The sequence below is a fragment of the Narcine bancroftii genome, chromosome 5 (genome assembly GCF_036971445.1).
Source record: "Narcine bancroftii isolate sNarBan1 chromosome 5, sNarBan1.hap1, whole genome shotgun sequence".
NCBI classification, from domain to species: domain Eukaryota; kingdom Metazoa; phylum Chordata; class Chondrichthyes; order Torpediniformes; family Narcinidae; genus Narcine; species Narcine bancroftii.
The window spans coordinates 243555010-243570173 of record NC_091473.1 but is presented as its reverse complement, the minus strand read 5'-3'; the positions used below and the strand labels follow the sequence as shown (position 1 = coordinate 243570173).

Genomic DNA, 15164 nt, shown 5'->3' with positions numbered 1-15164 from the left:
TATTCAAGTACAGCCAGTTCCTTTTAAAGTGAAGGGCAAGGCTGGCAGATGTAGAGCACCCTGGATGGCAAGGGGTATTGAAACTCTGGTCAAGAAAAAGACATACAGTATGTCAGATAATAGGCATCTAGGATCAAATACATTTAATGCAGGAAAGAGGATGTTGGAGCATTCTTGAAAGGGAAATTAAGACAACAAAAATGGGACATGGGATAGCTTCGGAAGATTGCACAAGTACATTTTGGGCATAAAGATAACTGGGGAGAAAATAGGTACCTTCAGGATCAGTGTGGAGCCACAGGAGAAAGACAAGGTCCAAACGGAATTTAAAAAAAATTTAGCCAGTGGTTCTCATCCTTTTTATTTCCACTCACATACCACCTTAAGCAATCCCTTACTAATCACAGAGCACCGATGGCATAGGGATTACTTAAAGTGGTATGTGCATGGAAAGAAAAAGGTTGAGAACCACTGATTTAGACAGGCATACATCACAGTAACAGGCCTTCTTGCCCACAAGCCCATGCCACCCAAATACCCCAATTAACCTACAATCACCGTACGTTATGAAGGGTGGAAGGAAACTGGAGAACTCAGGGAAAACCCACACAGACAAAATCTTTACTGACAGCATTGGAATTAGAACCCGGGTCGCTGGCACCATAACAGAATTGCACTGACTACTACGCTAACCGTATCACCTTCTCATCTGTATTTATTGTGGAGAAGGTCACGGTATCTCAGGAACTTGGGTGTTTGAAGAGAGTCCACATTACAGAAAAGGAGCGCTGAAGATCTTCAAATGCATCAAAGGCCTGACCTAGCGTATCCCAGGACATTCTCACCCCCCTCCCCCTCTAGTTTCATCCTTTCACCCACATGTAGCCAACAGGATGCCTCCTCAATTTAACCCCCCCCCCCCCCAACTAATGTAGTCATCATGGTTATATAATGTTTGCAAATGACACCAAAATTGGTGGTATAGTGAATAGCGAAGAAGTAGTGAATTTGTGGAATTCTCTGCCCGAGCATTAAAAATACTGCACTGAAATCATAGATATATTATATATTACTGTATTATTATATATGTTTTTCTTTGGCTTGGCTTCGCGGACGAAGATTTATGGAGGGGGTAAAAAGTCCACGTCAGCTGCATGCTCGTTTGTGGCTGACAAGTCCGATGCGGGACAGGCATAATAATATATGTTATATATTATATATTAAGACACAGATATATATTTTTGCATAGTGGGGAAATTAAGGATTATGGGGAAAAGGAATTTGCAGAGGTTTGGTATGACACCAGAAACCCTGGCAAATTTCTACAGAGGTGTGGTGGAAAGTCTGCTGACTGGCTACATCATGGTCTGGTATGGGGAACCAATGCCCCTGAGTGTAAAGCCCTCCAAAAGGTAGTGGATAGAGCCCAGGACATCACAGGTAAAACCCTCCTCACTACTGAGTACACCAACGGGGAATGTTGGATGGCAGCAAAGACCCACAGCACCCAGCGCACGCTGTTGCCATCAGGAAAGAGGAGTCGGTGCCACAAGACTCGCACCACCAGGTTCTGGAACAGCTGCTCCCCCTCCACCATCAGACACCTCGACAACAAACTCAAGAGACTCATTCAAGGACACTTATTTGTGCACTTTATTGATTTTCTTTTTGTTCTCTCTGTATTGCACAGTTTGTTTACATTTGTTATCTGTTTACAGTTCTTTGCATGTGTACAGTTGATTTTTTTGCGCTGCCAATTAGTGGTAATTCTGCTGTGCCTGCAGGGAAAAGTAATCTCAGGGTTGTATGTGATGTCATGTATGTTCTCTGACAATAAATCTTAAATGGTGGGTAAGTGAAACTGAGTTTTAAATGGCAGAGCAGGCTCGACAGGTGGCCTACTCATGTTTCTTATGTAATTTTATATGGGATTACAGCAGATGTCTAGATGAATTGTCTAGATGAACTGGGAAAGTATGTCAAGGAGTGGCAGATGAAATTTAAATCTGGCAAGTGCAAAATTAAACCAGGGTAGTTCTTGAAAAGTAAATGGTAGGGCCCTGGGGGGGAAACTAGGGATATAGGTATATAGTTCCAAGAAAACGATGACCCAGATAGTGGGTGGTGAATAAGGTGTTTGACATGCTGGTCTTCATCATTCAGTGCATTAGGGAGAGAAACTGGTGTGTCATATTATGAATGTATAAGATGGTGTGAACACACTTGGAATATTGTGGACACTTCTGCTTACCCAACTATCTGAAAATTGTCATTAAGATGGAAAATGATTTCGGAAAGGAATTAGATATATAGAAGATTGTTATGTAGGTAGAAATTTAATGACATTTGATCATTTAAAAAATAAATGAGATACAAAATATACCCTTTTTTGTTATTATCATTTCAGATTTATTTGAGAGATAAAACTGGGTTCAACAGTGTCACTACTGAAAGGTGGTGATGAAGAAATGTTGATATGTAATAGATATAATAAGAAATTTATTTTAGCTATGTATACTTTATTGCAGAAGAGAATTATTAAACAGGGGATACATAAGTCCAGAGAATGTTGGGAGACAGATTTATATGTTAATATTAATGGAGTAAATTGGTCAGAGTCTTGTCAGGACAGTATGACAAATACTATAAATGTTAGATTATAGGCTAGATCAATACAATTTTTTACATCAGTTATATCTCACTTTGAGAAAGCTAAATAAACTGAAACCAGATTTATCTGATCAGTGCTCAGGAGGTAGGTACTTTTTTACATTCCACTTGGTCTTGCTCCAAAGTGAGGACCTTTTGGTTAAATTTGGCGTTTTATTTAGAATGGGTCATGGAAATTAAATTTTCACAAACTCCAATGTTATTTTTATTAGGTAATATTGAGGGGATAAGACCAAAACTATCTACATATCAAAAACAATTTTTAAAGATTGGCTTAGCAGTAGCAAGAAAATGTATAGTGACATGGAAATCAGACACCCCCCCCCCCCCTGCATATGGAACGTTGGAATGCATAGTTGTGTCCTTTTGGAGAAGATCACTTATAAGTTGAGAAATAAATATGATGTATTTTTGAAAATTAGGCGCCCATACTTAAGAATTGAGGGAATTAATCTCCTTGAAATATTGTTATAAATGATTAATTCCGTGTGGTAAGGGGGAACTCGCAGCAACCAGGTTTCTATTCTAATTTCTTACTTTTATTCTTGTGCTTTCTTACTATTTCACTTCTCTTTTTCTTTTGGGGTTAGTATAGTGGGGGAGGGGGTTGGGGTTTATATAATTCTGTAATAGATTGGATATTAATATTTGATTTATATATTTTGTTCTTGGATATTATTACATGTAGGGAAAACTTAAATAAAATTTCAAAAAAAGATGGAAAATGATGTAAAAAGATTTATAAGACTGTTACCAGGCAGGCTTGAATTTTCAAGAGAGTGTAGATAGGCCGGGACTTTTCTACCTGGAGAGTGGAGGTGTTGTGGTGTGGTGGGGGTGGGGGGGGGGGGGGGGGGGGGGAGGGAACTGACGGGGATATATGGAGGAATATAAAATCTTGAGGTAAGGTAAATAGTCAATCTTTTACCTGGTTTTGGGGAGTTTAAAAGTAGAGGCTCAAGATTCAAGATACAATTTATTGTCATGTAATAAAACTGTGTCACATTATGTGAAATTGCTTTTGTCTGCTGTAAGGCAGACAGATTCGCCACTGGCAGAAATTGCCTAAAGCATCTCTTACTGTCAGAGAAAAAGAGAAGTATAGATACTCCCCCCTCCCCAACGAGTCACTGAGTTTCTGTGAATTCGCCTCCAGCGCTCCTGAAGCTACATAGAGTCCAGTCTAAACCATCGGCAACCCAAGCTCCAGATCCGAACCTCCGATAGATTAGGAACCTTTCGGCACCCTCTCACATCCCGGTTCTGATACCTGGTACCCCCTTAGCTATTTCTGAGCCAGACTCCTGCAGTCCACAGCCTGGTGAGAGTCCCTTGACTGCAGTCTTCAGCAGCCTACACCCTTGTGGGTTCCTCCCCTCGAGGAACCCACAAGATGCAGAACCACTCACTAGTGTGCTGCTGTGGTTACTGTCATGAGGGTTGTCTCCTCTGCTTCTCCTTCTCAGACAAAGGGTGGTCTTTCCATTTTCTGGTGCTCTTCACCAGTCCTTTGCTTCCCCAGGGTTTGAAAACTATTGTTTTAATCGTACCTAGTTGACTCATTATGTGCCTGAATTCATAACTCCAAAGGAAATGGGCCAATGACAATTTTTCTCAGGTAAAATATTTCAGTAACATTTGGGTCTAGAGCAGTCATTCTCAACCTTCCCTTCCCACTCACATCCCACCTTAAGTAACCCCTTACTAATCACAGAGCACTGATGGCATAGGGAATACTTAAAGTGGTATGTGAGTGGAAAGAAAATGCTTGAAAACAACTTGTGTAGTTGTACTTACAATTGAAGGATAATTATAAACCTGAACATTTCAAAGGTATTTAGACATTATGTGGATAGGGAATGTTTAGAAGAATATTGGCCAAGTTCAGGCAACCTTATGTAGTCAACTAAGTTGGGATGAATGACCTGCTGTAAAATTCCTATGACTCTCCAATTTAAAAACATACATTCAAGTCCCTTGATACGGTGCAGAAAGAGGGCTGTTGGCCCACCAGGACAATGCTGATCATCATTTACGTCTCCATGCTGACCCTGTTTCCCACTGCACTGGTTCCATTGGCACCTATGCCTTGGCAATTCAAGTGTTTGATTAGGTTCTTCATAAATGTGGCAAGATTCCTTGCTTCCACTACCCACTCAGGCAGTCAAACTCAGGTCCTGGATACCAGTCCAGGTGGATGCCAGACAATCTCCATTTAAATCAAAGCTCCCACTGCAAAACCTACTAACTGATCATTTACTTCAATTATCCAAGATCAAATGGATCTACATTACATAAGTACAGGTGCATTGAAAATAAATCACTGAAAAATTCTGAGAATGGACTGTTATCCTCTTAATAACTAGAATCAGCTTGTGCTTTGATATATCCGGTATTTACTCATCCCAATTATGTACAATGCTGCAAAGAATCTTGTGACTCTGCCATACTCTTAAATTAGAAATTCTTTGTTAATCCAAAAAAAAAACAATTATTGTAATTTAAAAAGGGGTTACTTGATGTTAGAAAGAATGTGTGATTATATCACATTGACCATAGGAACCTTCGGCAACAAAACAAAGATTTCTGAACATTAACAAACTAAGTTGATCTTCTGGTCCATGCTGAAATAGCTTTTAATATGGAAGACAGACAAACACTTTACCAACTGACACGACCTGGTGAGAATTACTAACTTTTCCTTGAACCTGCATTTTCTCTGAAACATAATTCCACCCTTCCTTTTCAGTTAGGAAATTGCGTAAAGATCTGTTTGACAACTTGAAAGCTAACAAACCTTGTGTAATACTCCTCACGTCCTTGCTCGCTGACCAACAACGTCAGCCACCCTGCTACCCCCATCGTTGTAAATCATTTGGCAGTTACTCAGAGGGCCCCAGACAGTAATGCTATCCTCAGGATCATATTGCTTCGCTGAAGACACATCAATAACCAAGACTTTCCTCATACAATGAGGAACAGACGGCTACAAACTGTGGAGATGGAGGGGGAGGGGGTAAAAAGGAAAGATGACAGAGAGAGAAGTTGAGGAGGGGGAGGGGAGGTCAATATTAAAACTTGCAAATTAGATGGGCTTGCTTTTCTCATTCAGTGTAAAGTTTAAGACTCTCCAAAAAGGCTGCAGTTGTTGGAATTCAATCAGAGCTTTCAAGACTAAATTCAATAGATTTTTGTTGTTTTTTTTGTTAACTGCTTCAAAGCATTCAGAGCCAAAATGAGGAAATGAAGCTGAGGTGAAGATTGTACTTCATTGCTTTGGATCAAGAACTAACAGTCACTGCCTTTCATTTGGTTATTAAGTAGTTTCTGTACTGGGTATTCAATGCTGTTCAATAAACAGACTCTAGCAGCTGAATTGCCTTCTGAGTTTCTGCTCCTGGTGCAAAACAAGCCTCTCGGTGCCTAAAAACAGGATATTTGCTTTTTTTCCAGAAATCATGTTTTCTCTTGGGCACGTGCTGGGTAGGCCTCAGTATGTGCAGGCATTCCCAAAACCTCATGGTGTCTCTTTATACTCAAGTTAAAACAGGTATCTGGCCAAGAGGGCACCCCCCCCCCCCCACCCTCAGAGCCGTGCACAAAATTGTTCAGGGAAAGGACTGTACCTGTGCAATAGACTCTGGGTCTAGTGGCTTATGGTTACTGAAGCTCTTGGACCTCCCCGCTGCCACCACCTTGCGAATCTGCGGACTGTCTGCCCTGTTGGCCGAGGGACGGCGGGTAATCGAGTTCAGGCTGCCGTGTGTCACTGCTGGCCACTTGTCTGACGTTTCTTTGGCACTGCTTTGGGTTACCTGTGGAGAGCTCTTGGGACTGGCAGAGCCTTGGGGCACACCATCTGTGGGTGAGGAAGCCGGTCCATGTGCGGTGAGACTGTGACCATCAGTGGTTCGGAATGATCGCCGAATACTCCCAGTCTCCTGTTTCTTGTTCTGCCTAGGTCGATAATGTAAAAGAATCACTCACAGAGAGAGGACAAAAACAGTCTGGGTGTTCAAATGAAGCCTAGGCACCACCATCTCTGAACAAAGCCCTGAGCAACTAAAAACCTAGTGTCACCACCTCCCCCCCACCGCCCTGACTGACCTCTGCATTATCCAGAACTATGAGAGGTAATGATTCAAGTACTGGTGTTCTACTCGAGACTGTTCATGAGGTTTCTGACAGGAGAGGGGGGCCACAAATAGATGGTATACCCTTATCTTTAAACACAGAATAGTTTCAGTATAGTGACTCTGACCTGCTAAGGTTTGCTAAGTAAATGTCGGCGACGTGTCCTGTTGGTGAACTGATGCTCATCTTTGATAGGGGACGCTCCTCAGGGAGTGGTATGCTGCTTGGCTCAACGTCTCCTTTTGGGCTCAGTCGGTCGGAGAATGTATCATCACTGAGAGGTGGGTAAAGGGAGATAAAAAAAAAGACAGGGTAAGGGATGGTCAGAGAGAGGGAGAGATGGGAAGGATAGACAATCAATGCAAGTGAAAGAGAGAGGGTGCTGAGGAAGGAAAGAGGGGGAGGGGAGAAATACAGAAAGGGGAGCATGAAGGGGGGGGGGTTGGTGAAGGAGGGCATAGGGAAAATTGCAAGGGAGGGAAAATTAGTGGGGAATGAGGGAAGGGGGAAAGAGGAGAGTGGGCAAAGAAGTGAAACAAAGTGAGGGTCAAGAATGGAATGAGAAGGGTTTTGTTTAAAAGAAGGGATGAAGAGGGACGGCAAAATGCTGAGTGCAGAGGAGAGTTTTGGAGGATTGAGTGGCGTGGTAATACAGATAAAGGAATTTGAGAGGAGGGAAAAAAGGGAAGAGTATTTGTGTTGAGGGGATAAAATATTTAGTGAGAAAGCATGAGAGAAATAAACAGTCAATTTGCCATGGCACATAAACAATTTAATATAATGACGCGAAGTTTAAATTATTTAAACAATTGGAAACCCACCTCTGAAACTGTACAATAGAGCTTGCATTCGATATATCAATAGTTACAAGATTATTAGATTCCAAGGTGGGTTGAGAATGTTCATGTTTAGAATGTTATCCCAGCAGAGAGAACGTTCAGACAAAATAAAAATTGAGCGATAATGTGAAATAAAAACCAAAGCGTTGGAAGTAATCAGCAGGTCAGGATGTAGATGCCAAGATAGAAACATAGTTTTCACTTTGATGCTAGGTCAGCATCCTGTAGCAGTACTTTGCAAACAATGAGCTCGATCAGACAAATTCTAACAGCATGCTGGTAACACTGGACAACAAAGATCTTGCTTCTTGAACACTTTTGGGTGTATTTTATTGAATTTGGGCTGCTGAACATGAAAATCAACTTAACATTTTCCTATCATGTACCATTTTTTAGATGCAACATATTTTTGTGATTTCCAGTCCTATTATGTCGACTTCAAGCCAGACAAAACTATGAAGTGCAACATGTCCTTGAAAATTCTTTTCCTGCATTCGCTCTTAGACGCCTTCCCTGTTGATCTTGGTGCAGGTCAATAACAAACATTGGTGAAAAGTTTCACCAGGATACTGTGACCTTGGAAAAGTGGTATCAGGGCAACTGGAATCCATCAATGCTGGTCGACCATTGCTGGATACTAACATGAGAGGTATCAGATGCTGAGTACCAACAAAAGTCAGGGGCAAAACATTTTTAGGTCAGTTGAACTAACGCAATGTGTTCGCATTATTATGCAATTAAACATGCCAAATTCAATAAAAGTTAATTTAATGTTTCTCTAACTGAAGTGGCGTGGTTGGCGTAACCACTCGCACAACACCTTTACAGCAACAGTGATTAGGATTGGGGTCGAATCCTGCGCTGTCTGTTCACCCTGTGACTGAGTGGGTTTTCCCTGGGGGCTCTGGTTTCCTCCCACAGTTCAAAATGTACCAGGGGTGTAGGTGTAAATTGCGTGGCCTGGACTCGTGGGCCGAAATGGCCTGTTAATGATTAAATTTAAAAAAATTTTAAGTGAACTTCCTACGTGATACAGCAAATCTGAAATTATCTTTGTGTTCCGCTTGATGCTGTCTATCATAATCCCCAATTTTCTTTTCAGGAAGCAAACCTTTTGAAAAAAAATCATTGTCCAGTGTAATTAGTGAGGGCAGAAAGAGCTTCATATGAATGTATGTGCACTCAATGAGAATATACATATCAGAGAGATCCTGCAGTTGAAACATAGAAGATCTTGAACATACAGCAGCAGGAAAATTGACAGACACTGCATTTCTGGTTTTATAAATTTAAATTTAGACATACAGCACAGTAACAGGCGCTTCCAGTCCACGAAACCCTGTTGCCCAATTTCAATCAATTGAACAACAACCCCTGTATATTTTTGGAGGATGGGAGGAAAGCCAGGGATAATGTAAAAACTCTTTACAGATAGCACCAGATTCGAACCCCGGTCACTGGCACTGTAACAGCATTGCACTAACCGTGCCACTATAATTAGAAACAGGGAGGACACAAGTAAAAATGGCAACAGTTAATTTGTACAGATTTGAGTTAGGCTATAGTTGAGCATTGAGTGGTTTTTGGCATCTCATCACAGAAAGAATGAAGCAAAGACCTATTTAAACAAAACTTAAGGTAGTAGATAACAGTTACAAAGAAAGATTTGTAAAGATGTTGGGTTGATAGTCAGAAGAGTAAAAGAAGTTGAGTGGGAAACAAATGAGATTTCTTTTGTTACAGTAATAAAAGATATGACATTATGTACAAGGAAAGATTATTTCCTTGATGAGAGAATGTAATGACAACTCTTTCTCCTATGAGTGAAATTTCCTGACACAGGCCTGTGTTGAAACATGCAATGTTTTTACAAGGACTAATGGAGACAGAAACGATTATATTTTTTGAGGAAAGCAAATTCAAATTTAATGCAAAAGTGAGTACAAATCTATAGAGGAAAGTAGAACACTGGGACCAGCTTTCGATTGCTTTAGCAGACAGTTATGACAGAATTTGCTCTTTTGTTATGGCTTATGGTATTGATGAAAACCTACGTGTCTTGGACCACAATGTATTGATGTGGGACGAGTCCATCTATTCCATTATGTCGGCCTTCCCACCAGTCATCTGAAGCTCTGTGATAAAGAAGCAGACTCGCACCCTTCTTAAAGGAGAGCTCCCGGGCTGTACGTCCGGTGTAATCAAACTTTGCAATGGCTTCTATCGGTTCGCCTTCTACAAATAGAAGAGAACTAGAATCATTATTGAGGTACATTAGCAATTTAGATCATCTTACTTCCTCCCTGCACAAGGTTCTTTGGTCTTCTTTTTCTCTTTCTGGATGCTATCAGGTCTTGAAACTTTCCATACAAGTAACATCTGAACACTGACTAAATCAGACATAAGGCTTTGTCCAATTAGTACTCATCGTTTGCATGGATTAGTTGACACAATGGGCAGCAATAAGTCCCAATGTTTTGAGTAAAAATTCCTATGGACGCTGAGAGACCTGCCAAGTCCCTCCAGCATTCTTATGCTTTTACTACAATCACTGCACACTTTCATGTTACATGCCAAATGTGTCAATTGCAGCATTGAGGTATGTACATCCAATAACAATAGCAAGCATCTGAAGCTTTCTCGTCAGTTGAAATACCACAATTGCATGTGTATTTACCTGGGGCATCCACGAGAGGAGTGCTTCTTAAAATTTACAACATGGATGCATGCTATAAAACATTACAGTACCTAAGAATGCTTCCTTCCCTTCTGATCTCTGTTTGAGAAGGAACACAACAGCGATGACTTGGCAACAACATCATTTCCAATTAAATACCCTCCTGACTTGTGTATTTACCGTACATACTTGTGCAATAGTCAATTCTGTGTAATAGTCGACACCCTCTTTATCAAAAAATCCAAAAATCGCGTTTTCCATATTACACGTGTAAAAGTCGAGCCCCTATTTTTGGCCCTGACTGCCCACCCATTCTAGCTCCCTGCATCTTGGCTCGGCTGCCCTCTCATCTGAGCTCCTGAAGCTCCGGCCGAGGATCCTTGACCTGTCCTTCCTCCGGAGCTCCTGATGCCCTGACTGCCCTCCCTCCTGCCAGAATTCACGATGCCCCAACCCTGGATCCTAGCCCTGGCCACCCGCCCATCTGAGCTTCTGATGCCCTGGCCACAGACTCTCTCCTAGGCCCCAGCTGCTCACCCATCCTATCTTCCCAACCCCTTGAACGGTGCAGGTACTTATTGCGGTCTTATTTGACTCCCCCAAATTTGACCCAAAAAAATTGGTCCAACAAACTCAACTATTGCACAAGTAGATACGGTGTGCAGTAAAATCCCTGTCATCCGGGAAGCAAGCAACCGGCAGCCTCAAGCAACTGGCAAAATAGCCATGGAAAATAAACAGGTGAAAAATACGAACGTTTAAAATTGGCACCTCCCAAAGTGTCAGTTCACCGATCATGCAATCTCAAGCAATAAGAAAACTCACTTATCTGGCAGATACCAATGCCCATAGGTGCCATATTCCGGGTATTTTACTGAGTGAGAGAGAGAGAGTGTGTGTGTGTGTGTGTGTGTGTGTGTGTGTGTGTGCGCGCGCGCACCTATATATACATTTGCAAACGCCTGTGAGATTCTAACTGTTGCCAGGTTCTAAATCTGAAACAAACAACCTATGCATTGGGCCTGCAAAAGATTGAAGCAATCTTATCACCATCACCTTAAGAAGAAAGATGCCAATCTTGCCTGTAATGTTTGCATACTGTGATTTTATTTTTAGGGTGCTCCTTTGAAACATGAAACATATTGATCAACCTTTGTTTGTTCTGGTCCAGCCACTCATGTCTCCTGAGTAAACGATGAATAAATGCAGCATGTTCCCATGGGAGTACAGTGGGAGTCGGGAATGGGGGGGTGGGGGGGAGGCAAAAAAAGGCAGCTGAATGCAGATGCTGCAAGAGAAAACTGCTGACTTGGTTTTATTGTGTGGGCTGACAGCTATTAGTAATTGTTTGCCAAGTTCAGAAGTCCAGCTCTTTGCATTCCTATATCCAATATTCATTTTGGCACAATGATTTGCATTACTGTATATATTAAAAGTCAGATGGCCTATGAGCTCAACACATTCTTTTAGACTATCCTCATTTGGATTAAAGTCGATACAAAAATGACATCATTTGAGCAAAGTTATTTGTGTGTCAAAACAATACTTCTGGCTAGGTAATCATAAAAGGGAAATTCCTCGACGAAAACTGATTCTTTGCTTAACTGTGACTCAAACAAATTTTCTTCCTGCCAATCCCTTCTCCCTTTCTTATCCCCCTCCTCTGTTTTAGTAGATTTGTTCATTTTACGATAGTGTTTCCAGCAGAGATATTTGTGTGTGCATGAGTAGAGGTATGTTAATCTACAAAATTAAAGCTTGATCTGAAATGGATCCAATCCCATCCAAGTACAAACTGAGCAACTTTTTCCCTTAACTGATTGTCCAGTATTAGTGGTAAAGCAGAAAAAAGGACTTGCTACGCTGTCGATACGCCTTTGATCAAAGACAGAGGACACTTGTGAGTAAATCATCCAGATCTGGATAAAGGACTGAGATGGGGCTGTCAGAATTAAACCTGGTTTGACTTGGAATGTTCCACCCAAACACAAGTCTATTCTAGCATGAATCTGACACATTGAGCTGGGTCTTGCCATGCACGGATCCGGTGTTGAGGTTCCAAGCCTGGGTCAATATTTAACCATTAATCACCATCGTTAATAGGGCAGGTCATCTGGTCATTTATTCCATTTCTGTTTGTGGGATTTTTGCCATGTTTTTATCTTTGCCTACAACTCAAAATAAATAATTGGTTGTAAAATGCTGGGATTATCTAGAGCTACATAAATGCAAGTTCAAGCTTTCTTAAGCACAGGTAAAATGCACGTTGAATACCAAAGCTAAAATCAGTGCTTTCACCTTACTGTTGACACTGTGCGGTGATGAGAATGCAATATATGTCCAGAAAATCCAGATGCCGGAAATCTGGACCATCCGAGAATGCAGATTCTCAAACTTTTTAAATTTAGCAGGCTTTTGTTGAGGAGTGTGTGCATGCATAAGTGCCAAAGGTGCACAGCGGCAACAATCGATCACGTAGGTAATCATATCACAAGGAAACTCATTTGTATACTGGATTTTTCTTTTACAATGTTCATTTTTAAACATAATTTCAAGCGTTACACATGCTCTTCTTTGAAGTGAAAAAATTATGTTTACACTTTTTGTCAAGTGTTGACTTTCTTTTTCGTTAAAACTGCTCGTTTTGTCAAATGAGGCATGCTGCATGCATTTGCTAAGGAATAACCGATCAAAATTTACCTGTTCCTCTATCCTTTATTTCTCCTTAAATTTTAATTTTAAAAGTACTGCCTGAGAATCCGGATGACCCTATCCCCTAGCAGTGCGGATTTTTAGGACTTTTACTGTAGTTGGAGGGTGTGATCTTGGGATTGGTGAGAAAGCTTGCCTTCTTGTACATGGCCCATCCTTAATGCTGTGCACCTCACTGAAGTCAGCTAGCTCAGCATACTAATAACCAAACATGGTCTCTTCCTATTCCTGTCTGAGCCACTCTCTATATTGATCAACTAACGTGAGTTAGAAGTAGTGCATTAATTTCCAATGCACTGCAATTGTGAAGGAACATCTATCTTAAATATAATTACCAGACTGTGGAGTTTAGTTTATACAGCGCACAAAATTAGAAGACAAATATAAGCATTGACCACAAAAAGGAGAGGTTATTATATTTTAGGTATGATTATCTTCTTCTTTGGCTTGGCTTCGCGGACGAAGATTTATGGAGGGGTATGTCCACGTCTGCTGTAGGCTCGTTGGTGACTGACAAGTCCGATGCGGGACAGGCAGGCAGGGTTGCAGCGGTTGCAAGGGAAAATTGGTTGGTTGGGGTTGGGTTTTTCTTCCTTTGTCTTTTGTCAGTGAGGTGGGCTCTGCGGTCTTCTTCCAAGGAGATTGCTGCCCGCCGAACTGTGAGGCGCCAAGATGCACGGTTGGAGGCGAGATCAGCCCACTGGCAGTGGTCAATGTGGCAGGCACCAAGAGATTTCTTTAAGCAGTCCTTGCACCTCTTCTTTGGTGCACCTCTGTCTCGGTGGCCAGTGGAGAGCTCGCCATAGAACACGATCTTGGGAAGGAGATGGACCTCCATTCTGGAGACGTGGCCCACCCAGCGCAGTTGAGTCTTCAGCAGCGTGGATTCGATGCTTGCGGACTCTGCCAGCTCGAGTACTTCGATGTTGGTGATGAAGTCATTCCAATGAATGTTGAGGATGGAGCGGAGACAGCGCTGATGGAAGTGTTCTAGGAGCTGTAGGTGATGCCGGTAGAGGACCCATGATTCGGAGCCGAACTGGAGAGTGGGTATGACAATGGCTCTGTACACGCTGATCTTTGTGTGTTTCTTCAGGCGTGAAGCAAGGCTGCGTCCTCGCACCAACCCTCTTTACTATCTTCTTTAGCATGATGCTGAAACAAGCCATGAAAGACCTCAACAATGAAGACGCTGTTTACATCCGGTACCGCATGGATGGCAGTCTCTTCAATCTGAGGCGCCTGCAAGCTCACACCAAGCCACAAGAGCAACTTGTCCGTGAACTACTCTTTGCAGACAATGCCGCTTTAGTTGCCCATCCAGAGCCAGCTCTCCAGCGCATGACGTCCTGTTTTGCGGAAACTGCCAAAACGTTTGGCCTGGAAGTCAGCCTGAAGAAAACTGAGGTCCTCCATCAGCCAGCTCCCCACCATGACTACCCGCCCCCCCCACATCTCCATCGGGCACACAGAACTCAAAACGGTCAACCAGTTTACCTACCTCGGCTGCACCATTTCATCGGATGCAAGGATCGACAAAGAGATAGACAACAGACTCGCCAAGGTAAATAGCGCCTTTGGAAGACTACACAAAAGAGTCTGGAAAAACAATCACCTGAAGGTATGATTATAAATAAATGGAAATACACCAGATTAACAACTTGATTTGGAAACTGCTCCATTTAAATGCTGCCCCATTTAAACACTACCTGAAGTGGTGTTCTATTGAAAATTGCAGTATTTTGTTCACGTCATTTTCCCCATTGAGTGGTTAAGATTAAAATCATTCTTTCAGAATATTGTACTCATTCCCATACTTCACAGCGCCAGAGTTAAGGACCAAACAGGTCAGGCCCTGATGGTGAGCTAACGTTTACAGATTTGCAGCATGCACGTTTATACACACACACATATCTCTGTCTCGCCAACTGACACATGAGACAATGAGGACTGGAACTGAACTGAGCACAATAACTCATTCACTATCTGCAGCAGGAGGGGAACTGAAGAGTACAACCGAGTTGCAGGAAGGTCACTCTTTCCTTCAGGGTAGGTCAATTAGAAGAAAAATAGTCTTGTTTGTACTGCTAAATGACACGCCAGAACATCACATGGCTTTCAGCACACAGTAA

At 42.0% G+C, this 15164-nt stretch overlaps 1 protein-coding gene across 8 annotated transcripts in view; it reads right to left on the bottom strand.

Annotated features, from left to right (window-relative positions):
• Positions 1 to 15164, bottom strand: part of srgap2 (SLIT-ROBO Rho GTPase activating protein 2) — a 182245-nt gene that overhangs the window by 5524 nt on the left and 161557 nt on the right. For 7 of the 8 annotated variants that reach the window (XM_069941877.1, XM_069941878.1, XM_069941880.1 and 4 more), the window contains 3 exons: positions 9698 to 9878; positions 6932 to 7078; positions 6297 to 6627 (listed from right to left, as the gene is read on the bottom strand). In XM_069941877.1, the coding sequence (XP_069797978.1) occupies positions 6297 to 6627; positions 6932 to 7078; positions 9698 to 9878 (659 nt within the window). The remainder of the gene's footprint in view (positions 1 to 6296; positions 6628 to 6931; positions 7079 to 9697; positions 9879 to 15164) is intronic. The other variant, XM_069941883.1, reaches the window with a different exon arrangement.